The 12,771-nt window shown below is 40.9% G+C and overlaps 1 protein-coding gene across 1 annotated transcript; it reads right to left on the reverse strand.

Moving 5' to 3' along the window:
• Positions 1-1,957: 1,957 nt before the first annotated feature.
• On the reverse strand, positions 1,958-8,147 carry fam43b (family with sequence similarity 43 member B). Its single transcript, XM_071477273.1, has one exon. It carries the CDS (start codon positions 4,156-4,158, stop codon positions 3,145-3,147), a length of 1,014 nt encoding a protein of 337 aa, XP_071333374.1. The 5' UTR covers positions 4,159-8,147; the 3' UTR covers positions 1,958-3,144.
• Positions 8,148-12,771: the final 4,624 nt, after the last annotated feature.

A 12,771-nucleotide genomic window follows, 5' to 3' on the forward strand; every position in this document is an offset into this window, starting at 1 on the left:
CAACATATTTTGTTGTTTTTGTTCTGTGCAGTCACCAGCATTAATCTCTAAAACACACACAACCACTTTTCTACAAGGACTCATCTCTCTATGTACAGCACAGACACGTGTCACTTCCTTCACTGTGTCCTTCCTTCCTCTGCATGGACTCCTCTCTATCTCTGCCATCCTCACAGAGAAGCTGCTCAACACTTTTTTTTTTTTGTACAATTCTCATTGGAACAAAATGGATTGCCACCTGCTGCCAGCTGCTCTGGGACACAACATTTTGTTCCCCCTCCCTTTCATCTCGATGGAGACAAGCAGGCCTGTGGTGCTGTCATTCATGTTCCTGTGTTTGCTTCACAGACGCTGCATGAGGATGAGAAAGCATCTAAACAGCTGTGTGCAGCCAGAAGCAGCTTTTTGGGTCTCCAAAGATCCCCCGCTGTGAAATGGCACAGCATGGTTGTATGTGATACTTGACAGGCCAGTGTGTCTGCCACGTTTGATCAGATTTTGTGCTCTTTAAGAGCATCTCCTGCAGCTGACGATGTGATAAAGCACAATAAGCTTTGGATCTGGGCTTGAGCCCTTGTTGTTCGGGAGGATGAGTGTGATGAAGCCCAGCGTGCACCTTGCTGATGCCATCTGCTCCCTCTCTTCTGCTGGCCTGAGAAGAGTTATGTTTACATAAAAGCACTGAGGCTCCTCTGCTAACCACTCCATGTTAACACAACATTGGCAGTATGTCAGGCACAATGCATCTCTGCATGAATGTCAGTGAGCAAACAATGTGACTTTATCACATTGTGTACTGTGAGTGTGCATGATTACTCATCTATGCAGAACAGACGCCTGTCAAAGATTAAAATGCAGGAAAAAATTGAGGAGGCAATAAAAGCAAAACCGGCTTGTATTAGTATTCAGATTCTGCAGTTATCCTTGCTATGAGAGGATCTGTGGCAAGGACACAGGAATCCTTTATTATCTATTCCCTCACATTAGGTCCTGTTCTTTTTCAGAGGTAGTTTATTCCAAGAAAAGAAAAAAATATTGATCTCAAAGGCTCCAGCTGAAAGTATCCCTTCAGAACAATCCATCTCAGTAATTCAAACCAACTCAAAATGATTTTGTGATGCATCAACAGAGCAGCACCTATTTTCTTTTCAAAAAAGCACCGTTCTTGACGAGGAATGACAAGTCAAACAGCTTTTGATGCAGTTACATAAGACAATTAAAGCGAATTTATGAACAGTTTTGACATCAATAATTTCACAGAGCATTATTTATTGAACAACTATATAATACTATATTGAGATGATATAATGTGGGGGATGGAAAATTAATTCATTGTTAATCAAATAAAGAGATGCTGGTGTTTCTGAACTGCCACAACACCACAACTCAAATGTGCTACACCTTTAAATGTTTTGTTGTTTTCACTCGCTGATGTTGCGTTATTCCAGTAAAACAGCATAAAGGCTCAGTCGTCACTGAAATGGCTGATGTTGGCAGTAAAATGGTTGATGGGTGAGTCAACTTCCTGGTCCCCGTTTTGGATCACTCGGTCCTGTCAGAGCCTGACAGCCGTCCTGCAGAGGCAGGTGCTTTATGTTCCCGAACAATTCAATTCGCTGATTAATTGCCCCCCCCCCCCCCCTCAGGGTAAAGGCCTGGGAGGCCAGTACAAGGCCTGCAGAAATGTATCACATTAACATCTAATGGGACTAACTGGCAGTTTAAAGTTGACGTTGTGTTTTTCCTTTTTCCTTTTTTTAAAAATACAGTTTAACAGCTCAGGAAGCAGATTATGCTTGTATAAATATGTTGTGTTTTTTACTTTGAAGTGCAGGTTAGACATCACAAACATGCAAATGCACACTGGAGGAATGCAGAGTTGTTGGATTCATTTGAATAACGTCTTTGATAATATCTAGAAACACCCTCCCTCCGAGACTCAAGAAGGAAAGCCAAGTGAGGGTAAGTTTTATTCATTGTGTTTGGAAAATAAATAGCTTCATCTCATCATAATAATAATAATCACAATGCATCGTTAGACGGTAGCACAGATATTATCAACAGGAAATTAGCTAAAGTCATATTCAAAACAGTTTGTGTTAAATTTGTAAGGGTCCATCTGCATTTTTGCAAGGGCTCATGTGGAAAAACTGCATTAGCAAAACATGGCTAAAAAGAGCGTGGTGATGGCAAATTGAGATCTGAGTTGTTTTTTCTTGTTTTTTTTGTTTTTGTTTTTTTGGCAAACCAGGTGACACTGCAATAGATCTAAATCAGAGGAAATGCATGACACAAACAAGACGTCGCTGCGTGAACAGTTGTGTGTTGTGTCCCTGGTCACACATTTATCACAGTGTTCATTTTTAAAGCCGAAGGATCAAAGATGTCACATGAAAAAAAAAAAAAAAAAAGACAAAAGCTCCGCACAGAAAGGTTACTGCTGACATGTCATGCATAAATGATAAGGACTGTGACAAATGGCAGCAATAAACACGTCGACTCAATGGCTTGCTTCCTAAATTATCGCCTTATTCATTAGTCGGCTGTGATCATTAGTGAAACCGTAATAAACTTCGTCCTGCGATTGTGAGCGCTCAGAAAGGTCAGTCTGTGAACAACATCAGTGAGGATTGTCATATTAGAAAAATTACACAAATTTACAAAGAACCTCCCTGAAAAAATATTAACAAGTCGATCCGAAAAAATGTCCCTGCTGGCAAACACGGCATTGATCATACTCACAAAAATAAGAGAGAAGAGGACTAATAAACACATCCTGCTTGGTGCTGTGATCAATATGTGACCTGCGTGTCAGTGATCTCAGCGCCAGCGCGCTCCTGTTTCCTGAAACCACTGTCCTCGTTCGTCATTGTGCTATCGTTAGTCTGTGCATCACCAGCCCTCGTTGTAAACAGTTCCCCAAACTGCTACAGTCAAACCAGCATCTGAGCCATCTGGCAAAGAATCGGAAGTTACTCCCACAGAACGACCGTCTGCCTTTTCTCTACCGCCTGGTAGAGGGAGAAGTTTCTGGTTAACACTTCACATTACATGGACGGGGCAGGAGGGAGCCTGAGTGGGGTACTGGTGAAGGGCAAAGAGAGAGGAATGTGTTACTGTGGTGTTCTCTAAACCACGTTCTCGTCACACCAGAGAGGTTATAAACGTAAACGTGTTATTGCTGCTGTCACTGACAAAGTTGATCTGGCACTGCTCCAGTCTGGCAATATCCCCAATATCCAACTCTGATAATAACTGAGTTGGGTCTGTGTTTGTTGTTAAAACCTTCTGTGTCTCCTGCTGCTCCTCTACATCCTCCTCTGATTCCTCTACCTCCTGCTTCTTGTCTTTGCTGTGCTCTTCCTCCTCCGCCTCCTCCTCCTCCTCTTCTTCCTCTGTGATGGAGCAGAGGCGGGTAGCGCTCCCGGGGTTGTCAGCAGGCGGTCTGTAGTGGCACTGCCCATTCAGCAGCCTTCTCAGTGGCATCAGGGGCACCGCTTCCTCACCCAGCAGCTGCTGCTGGCAGTGCCGGAAATCGCTCTGACGCTTCAGCCGCTTGAACTCGCTGAAGGCGGAGGTGGCATTCTGGTAGAGGCTGTGGGCGATGGCCTGGGCCTTCTCCGACTTGCTAACCAGAACAGCGTGACACCGAAGCACCACTGCCATGTTCTTGACTTGGTGCCTGTAGATCCAGGCCAGGATCTTGGGCCGGCACGGGTCAGCGGTGCAGTAGGTGATTCTGTTCAGAGAGTAAAGATGAATGGGTTTCTTTTTCCCAGATTTGTCGGTGCTCATCCGGATGCCTTGCGGCCCCACTGTTAACCTCATCTTGACACTCTGCTCCCCGTAGTTGCTCCTCGCCCAGATCTTGGCAACTGCCTCCTGGGTGCAGCCGTCTCCCTTAGCCGTGATGGTGACCACACTCCCCAGGTAGCGTACGTTGTAAACAGGCTCCTCTTTGTTCAGTTCCACCTTTTGCCGTTTGGTGTGGAAGATACTGCCCACCCAGTCGAAGGGACAGTCGGGCAGCAAGTCAGGACAGGAGCGCAGCAGCGAGGAGAGGATGGAGTGGTAGGTCAGCCCGGTCCCCAGGCTCTTGGGTTTACTCTTGGCTTCATCCTCCACCAGAACAAACTTATTCCTTCTCCAGGGCAGCATGGTGCGGGAGGAGTTGGAGCGAGTGAGCCCCTCTGCTGCCGCGTTTGCTCTTGTCAGCTCAGGCAGAAAGAGTAGGAAAGCTTGTGTGTGTCTGTGTGTGTGTGTGTGTGTCTGTGTGTGTGTGAGAGAGAGAGAGAGGAAAAGCAGAGAGAAGCTGCTTTGCGAAGCACTGAAGAGAGACTGAGAGCTGCGAGCCTCAGCCAGTCTGTTCCCCTCGCTCGCTCCTCCTTCCTCTCCTCCTCCTCCTCTTTCTCCTCTGTTGTCTGCATCATGCAGCGCTGATCAGTGCAGGAGACTTAGCCCGGCGCTCAGGCACCCTCAACCCCCTCCCTGCTCCGTTGTTTTGCTTCCAAATGGCTCCGTACCAAAGCATTATTTATCCTTCCAGCATTGCACTGAGGTATCACTTTATTTATGCGTCTTGTAAAGCTGAGGAAGATGGTACATCGCCGAATCATTCCCTGTCAGGAGAGATATGTGACTACTTGTTAATTCTGGTATAAAATTCAGTTGAGTCCAAACAGTGTAATTAATTAGTCCTGTTTAGTGTGATGTTTAAATGTCAGTAGAAGGTTCTTGTAACATTATTAGGACCTTATACAACTCTCAAATTGTTGGAGAGGACGTTTAATACATGGACATTGTATCTAAATCTAAGTCTGTTCTGTCCTTTAACACTGTAAAAGGTTTATTTACATCAGAAATTCTTTAGTATAATTACTTGAAAATCAGATTAAAGGCACAATTTCCATGTGTAACATAAACTCTATAAATATGGATATGAAAATATACCTCACATATGGAGTATGGGCAAGCTCATGTAGATTGGCCTTTGATGTTACTAATAACTCAACTAACGATAATTCAATAACAACTTGAAGAAAGAGCAAGTTCCTGAAAGAAAAAATTGTTTATAAGCACCTGCATCTAAAGGGTCAACACTATATGTGTTTGAGGATTTTGTCAGATGATGTTACCATTATAAAATCTTCGACTGGAAATAGTTTGAAAGTGACTGCTGGATAACATTGGTCTGTACAAGCATTAATAATAATGACAGAGATTTATAGTCAAGGAAAAAAATATAATAATAATAATGAAAACATATTGATTGCCCCTCCCTTTCCTTAAACAAAATAAAAGCCTTGATAGAATAAAAAAAGCTCAAGCAAAGGGACCTTACAGTCCAGTAAATGTAAGTGCTTAAAGTGGTTTTAAAAAATTAGATATGGAGTCCATATTTAATAAACTGTCCCTTTGAAGAGTGAAGCACACAGGTATAGTTTTAACATGTAGTCTTAATAGGCTGCATTTCAGTCACTATTTCATACTTGTTCCGTTTTCTGACAACGGAAACAGGAAAACATGTAAATGAGAACAGCTTTATTGGAACCTTCACTGTATTAAAATACTGTATATGTGAGCAGAAAGAGAGTAGAAGCAAACAGATGAAGAGCTGAAACCGGCACTCAGCAGAATGCAAATGTCCTACAACGCCTCCAGCCATATACTAGGTTTTGACTTTCTCTTGTTTAATGTTTAACAGAGACCACAGTGGCTAACTTTCCTTAAATACAGCCATAACAAAGTTTAACCATTCTTTAGCTGCTATGAATGGATGCTGTATTGTAAGAATCAATATTGCAGGACATTGAAATAAATTGTCAGTGAATGTATGAACATTACATATCAACATTCTGCAACTAGGCAGATACATTCATTAAAAAAAAAAGTCTTATCTGTTTCTTTGCTGTTGCAAATTAGTAGTATATGGTATAAACATAATTTCTAGGTGACTCAGCCGTGGTTTCTATCGGTGGTGCAAAGTGATTTGGAACAGGAATAAAAAACACAAGGGTGAATATCTGTCTAATGTGACTCCTGTGTCCAAACACCTGTGTGACTGGCCCGACATGTAATAACGTTGGCAGATAAAAGGCGGCTGCTCTTTCAGCGAAGGATTCTGCTGAAATGAATCAAAACAAGTATCATCTGTGTCTGCTGCTGAGCTGTGCCGGGCAGCATGGACTGAATTGCCGTGTGGAGACGGCGGAGGAAGTTCTCTGCTGAGGTTACTGTGGCAACGCTGGAAAATAAATGTCTCTTCTCTAACCCTGGTGTGTGCTGTGAATCAAAGGAAAGCCTGACTAGAAGAAGAAATTGAATGGCTTCGGAGGAAACATCTCATATGTGGATGTGATTTATTCTGATTGCATAATGGGGAGAGCAAATTTGACTGGAGATATATTTTGGATTTATTTTTGCTCTTCTTATCTATTATTCTGCTCTATTATCTAACAACTTCTGTTTGAAATCACAGTTCTCAGTGGCTCAGGGAGCACACTGAAAAGAGCTTCTTTGTAAACCACACACATAGTCTAACTTAAGGAATCATTTGGGCAGACAGTACCCTGGAGAAATGGTTAAGAGACTTTTGCTCTCAGTCTAGTTAGATGTTTAGTGTATAAAGAGTGGGACTATGATCTGATCCGGGATGAGCCAGAATCTTCTTAAGTAACCCAAGACTGATTATACAAATAGCTGAGGTCCCATAAATCACCTCTGATGTGAGATAACTCATCTTTAACCACAGAAGATTAATGCAGACCCTGATATGCTAAATTGAAGAAAATCCATCATGGTTTGGCCTTTACAGAAATGGATGTGTGTATTCAGTATTGACTCATCTGCCATCTCAGATACCATCCTGTAAAAGGTTTGATTGATAAAATAAGGAAATGTATCGACTCTCATGTGGTAGGTGCCCAGTCTCATTATTTCCAGCCTGGCAGTTTACTCTTTGCCTCTTTAGCTCTAAAGTGTTGTGAAAGTGTGCAACAGTTTCTGTGTAAGAAATGTTGTAACTGAAGTTAAAAACAGTGTAATATAATTATCTGTGCATGCATTGAGTTTAAGCGTTTAATGCTGTTGTGATCAGTGAGGAAAAATGGTTTAGTGTGATTTTGTTCTCACAGACAGAGAATGTGGTGCATTTTAATAAAGCTGTCTGTGTTCAAGGTGAATGTTAGTTTAAAAAAAAAGTTCTATATCCACTTTATATCATCAAACACTTTTAATCTTGTTGGAGAATTAGCAGTTCCTCTGGCTTAGTAAAAAAAATACTACTGACCCGTGTTGTGAAATATTCCTGGCTTGTGTTCATTAGCCTTTTGCCCTGGAACTAATGTCAATTTAAATCACTCAGCAAATCATCAGCACTTCACCATTAACTCATCTGTTAAAGGAGGGAAGTATGAAACCAGACTAAGTCTGCAGCCATGTGTGAAGCTGTACTTAGACGCAGACATGCGTTAGGCTTAATGCTAATGTCAGCATGCTAACATGCTCATAATGATGATGCTAACGATGCTGATGTTTAGCAGGTATTATGCTTATCATCTTCACCATTTTAGTTTAGCATGTTAGCATGCTAATATCTTATCTTATAATATCTTGTAATTAGCAGTGAATACAGAATGTCATTACTTTTCCAGGCATTTTGGCTATAAACCAAATTATTGGACAAATTAATGGATCACCAATGTTAAAACAATTCATTATGTACATTTCATGGCATCATTCATATAGCTTTAGAGTTTCACTCTTTGACGTACACGTCAGTCTCATGTGGCACCACAGGAAAAGTCAAGAGGATCAACACCTGCAGACCATGAATGTCTGGACAAAATTTGGACAATTTGGTGCCAGTCCATCGGGTAGATAAGTGATGATGGCATCAGGTGAAAAGTTACAGGTTCTCCAAAGTCATTAAGATTCGTCCTCTGGATGCCATGATTATGTGCCACACATTTCTTGGCAATGCATCAAATAATTATTGGGATATTTCACTGAACATGACCAACCTTGTGGTGGCACTAAATGGAAGTCAGTTGGATATGTCATTTTCATATCATATTTCTTTTTGTATTTTTTTTGTGCCAAAACTCAGAAGATGAAAAGTGAAACTCTTGCCTACTATTGACACTGAAGGAAAAGTCAATGGATCACCATGATCAGTAGGATTTATTGTCTAGGGGCCATGAATATCCGTGCAAAAGCACAATCCATCTGATACTAGCTGAGATATTTAAGTGTGGACCAAAGTGGTGGAGCCAACAGACCATCAGTACCAATCCTTGAGCCACAGCATTATCATGACTAAAAACTGTTTGTTCACTGTTTCTTGGAAACAGTTACAGGTCCATCTCCAGCTCAGCGCTGAGGTCAGATTTGTCCCCATTTCCCGTAACTCTAACTTAATCTCCCACTCTCTCTTCCTTGAACATACACATCTGTTATTCCGCAACCCGGGGCGCCGAATGATATAATGCCAATCCAATTACTTTTATCTAAGTGACACCCCCCCCTCCCCCTCACCTCCCAAATTCTTCTTGCTTATCCTTATTTTCCCTTCACTGCTCTCAAAGACAGCCTTTTATCCACTGTATGCTACATATTTCTGTCTAGCAGGTCAGCCTAATTGAATTGGGCTCTCTCTTCATCATGCCACACTTACCGGTGCACTGTAATCAATGAGAAGGGGCTGGCAGAGAGGGGCCCAGCTCTTAGATGGCTGATTTATGGTTGTACGTGAGGACGGGAGCGAGGCAGTTGGGCACGCAGTAAAGAAAGAGAGAGGGAATGATGACAGAAAGGGCTGCTGTGCTCTTCATGCATCAGACTGCTGCCACAGATAACGCGCCTACACCCAGTCAAACAAAAAGAGACAAGTCTCACAAAACTGATAAGGGAATGACTTGAACGTTTGGGAGCTGCAGTCATTTCGTTGTTTACAAAAACAGAAAGGGGATGGGAATCAATATCATCTAATTCCCGTGCTATAGATTCCCACAGGCTTGGCTGAATACATAATGAAGTTCAAGTGACTCATAGTGTAATGAGCAGGGAGAGTACAGGACATTAGATACACAAGTCTCATTCCTTCCAAGAGAACAGTACATTCACAGGGGACCTGCAGTTCAACTTCCCCTCATTTACTACTGAGTTTCACCAATGGGAAATACTGCACTACAGTAAGTGATTTATTAGTTTGCATGTAAGGTGACATAAAAAATCAGCCAATTAGCCAAATGAAATTAGAAATAAGAGCCAATTAGTGTACGGTACTGTGAATTATTACTATTAGCCTCCGTCTTTAATCAGGGTGCAGAAGCGCTTAAAGGAAGGAATAATTAAATTATAATAATAATAATAATTAAACATACACATTTGTTTGCTTTCTTCAGTTAGAGGAGAGGATCCACACCTGTCTCATGACCGCCCAATTAAATATTAGAGCTGTACCCTACAGCTGGTTAGCTTAGCTTAGCATAAAGACAGAAATGGGTAGAAACAGCCGTCCCAAAGGTAAAAAAAACACCTATCAACACCTTTAAAGCTCACAAGGTAAGACTTCACGTCCCATTTATTTAATCTGTACAAGAACTGAAGTGTAAAAATGGCAATTTGTAAATTACAGAGACTATTTTTGGCCAGGCAGTGACAGAAAGGAGCATCTACTGGAAGTCACTGTGATTGGCCAAGTAAATCATAAATTGATTAATTGCTTAATTTATAGCGCCTGTCTCTGCTGTTTAAACATTTTAGAGCCATGCTCAGATTTGCTGCTCCATGACATTTACACTTTCATGAACATAGAGCTGTTTCCATCATCACTTCTTCACAGTCTGATGATTACACTTCACTGACCCCCCCTTATTCACAGTTATTGGCATCATTAGTGTTTCATCATGTGATGCAGGTGTGCATATGCGCTACACTTTTGAAGTTTTGAAGGACCGAACACGAGAGGCCCCACAATAAAGTCTGAGCCAAAATAGCTTCATTATCCAGACAGAGCTCTTGTTGAGTGATCCTCAGAGGCAATCCTCCAGGCACAGAATGCCAGCTGATTTCAATATCTCCAGGAACTGAGACTTTTCCAAATAATGTGCTTTTCATGTGGGAGAATGAAGACATTGTATACCAGTGTATAGCTAAAAGCTGTGATACAGCGAAAAAAATCTTCCAACTATTCCTAAAAGGTTTTTACATTAAAGACTCTGTTTTTGAAGTTTTTCATCTCATACCCAAAACTTTTAACCACATCCTTGATTTTGAGTTCATTATAAACACCTGAATAAAGTAAAAAATAGAATTTGTGATTGATGATGTCACATTTATAAGCTGATAATAGTATTTTCCAAGTCAAAATGGCATAAAAGTTCAAAGAGGTGCTGCAACTTTGAGACTAACTTACTCAGCTCCTTCAACCAAGAGTAGCTAAGACTTTGAATCTGACATTTTAAAGTAGCAATTGACAAGGTTCGCTGTTGCTACAATAGCCAACATTAGCAACAACAACTGTTTACTTATCAGTCTCTGCTAGAGCTTCAACCATTTTGCATTTGTAATACAAAAGGTTATAACTGCGCCCTGTGAGAAGCGTCACGTCTTCAGAGCAACTTGGACGCTGAGGTGATTTGGAATCTAAAAGGAATGAGACTGTCTGACAGGCCTGGGGCTAGCTGGTTAGCATGCTAGCTTTAGTACAAGAAAAGAAGTGAAAGTGAAAAAGAAGCAAAACAAGATGGTTGCTTTCCTCCACTGGAGACTACTACTTTTGGCAAGTAAAGGTATAAGTTTATTAGCAATGTTTTTTTCAAGACTGGTAAATAAACAGCTTTTCTAAAGTTGGCAATATAGTGATAGCAAAACTTACAAATAGCTCCTTTAAATGATCACATGTTAGTTCTTTGGCAGTATAATAATAATAATAATAATAATAATACTTTTTAAAAAAAGGTCTGCATTCAGTTACTTGGGTATTTTGTGAAGGTTTCCAATTTCAACATCTGTCTGGTAAATCCAGCACAGTATAACAACAAGTGCCTGCTGTGTATTTGGGTGTGTAATTGGATGGACTCTGCAGGGAATGGAATTTGTCTGGATGTTGACAGGCAGGAAAGGTCTCAAGCTTTTCTGAACACAGCGAATTCAAACTGTCTTCCTTTCAACACTGCAGCATCAAGAGCACACATGTGATGCTCTTCTAGCCTCTTGCACTCCTCCCATAAAGCTGTTGCCTTCATCTGCTGTCTCTGTCTCTGCCTGTCTGAAATCCACTTGACTGTGTGTCAGGCTGGCATTTGGACAAAAGTCATGTGACAGGCACAGAGAAAGTAAGGAAGTAGGAGGTTTACGTGGGCAGAGGGGGCACTGGATCTGCTAGGTAGACAAACCGAAGTGACTAATATTGAATTGAAGCCCCAAGGACATTTTTGTTCTTTTGCTGGGGTTGAAAACGAGGTTGCACCTTTTCCCGTCAGAGGCAATCTGCAAATTCTCGTAGGCTCATCATTCACATGTCAGGCTGATTATGTCAGACTGATGCAGCCAGAGGAGTTTTCTGTGGCAGCTATTCCTGTTACATTATTAAACTTATCAAGTTTTTAAAGGCTAGATCGAGCCATATCAGAGTAAACCACAAACCCTGGTTATATTTTTTGTCTTAATAAAATATTTTTAAGATTAAATTCACACTTTTAAGACCATTTAGATACCACATTTTCCTTGTCATACTGCTCTAAGAATTATAGAACAGACAATAAGGCCTACAATTATCTAATCATACAATCATGTAATTGATTACACAAGCTTGACATGCAGTAACATTACCTTCTTCTGCTGTAGCGTGATGAAGTATTCATGTCATGCTGCTACACACCATTATGTCACAATTACATGGCAGGAATACTAATCTCTACTTCATCCAGGAATTTGTTTCTTTAGAAAAGAGCCAGAAATGATCCCAAAAAGTTCCCCATTACCTCCAGTAATGAAGAATTACAGGCCTCCAGCACTAATCCTGAAGTAAAAGTGGACAAACAAGATATATATCAAACGTGTCTCTTGTTCCGACTCCTTAAAGGAATATATTATTCCTGGGGAAAAATGCTAATTTGCATTCTTTCCTCGGTTGAGATGAAAAGATTGATAACAGTCTCATGTGTGTATATGGAGCTCAGGATGTGATTAGCCTAGCTTAGGGCGAGGAGAAACACCCACCAGTTACTAGTCACACCAACAGCCAACGTGCAATGCAATCAAATGAACAGCAATGTAAAATTACAAATTGTGATTTTAGGGAGAGTCATGAGGCTTTTCTTTTTTGGACGTCTGGAGAAATGCAAGTCAAAAAAAATAATACAATACAAATATAAAAAAACACATTCAGATCTTCATTCATTTCAAAGAAAGGTGAATTTATCAAGAAGTGGACACAGACTATTATTTCTTTATAAACAGTTGCCTATATTATGTGTAAAGTCCCACTCAGACAGGATTTTTTTCACTCTACGGGAGATTGTCTGTGATATTTATCCCAACCAGAGAGAAAATGTGATGTCATTCACTCTCACGCCCAGTGAATTCAGTGGTCCTCCTGTAATTTAAACTCCATCCAGATTGATGTCCTTGTATTTTAAAGTAAAGAGTATTTGAAGAGCTACAATTTCTTCTTCTTTCTTCTACTTAAAAAATAATACAGGATATGGTCTGTAATAGATGTGGACATTCTGCAGAACTAGCCAAGAGACAATACCTGTAGCTGAC

This window comes from Trachinotus anak, unplaced genomic scaffold (assembly GCF_046630095.1).
Source record: "Trachinotus anak isolate AG129_WGS33_773 ecotype Australia unplaced genomic scaffold, CSIRO_AGI_Tana_v1 ptg000004l, whole genome shotgun sequence".
In the NCBI taxonomy this organism is placed as follows: domain Eukaryota; kingdom Metazoa; phylum Chordata; class Actinopteri; order Carangiformes; family Carangidae; genus Trachinotus; species Trachinotus anak.

Excerpts from the sequence above, each read along its gene's own strand:
- fam43b (XM_071477273.1), bottom strand. The coding sequence starts at position 4,158 with ATGCTGCCCTGGAGAAGGAATAAGTTTGTTCTGGTGGAGGATGAAGCC.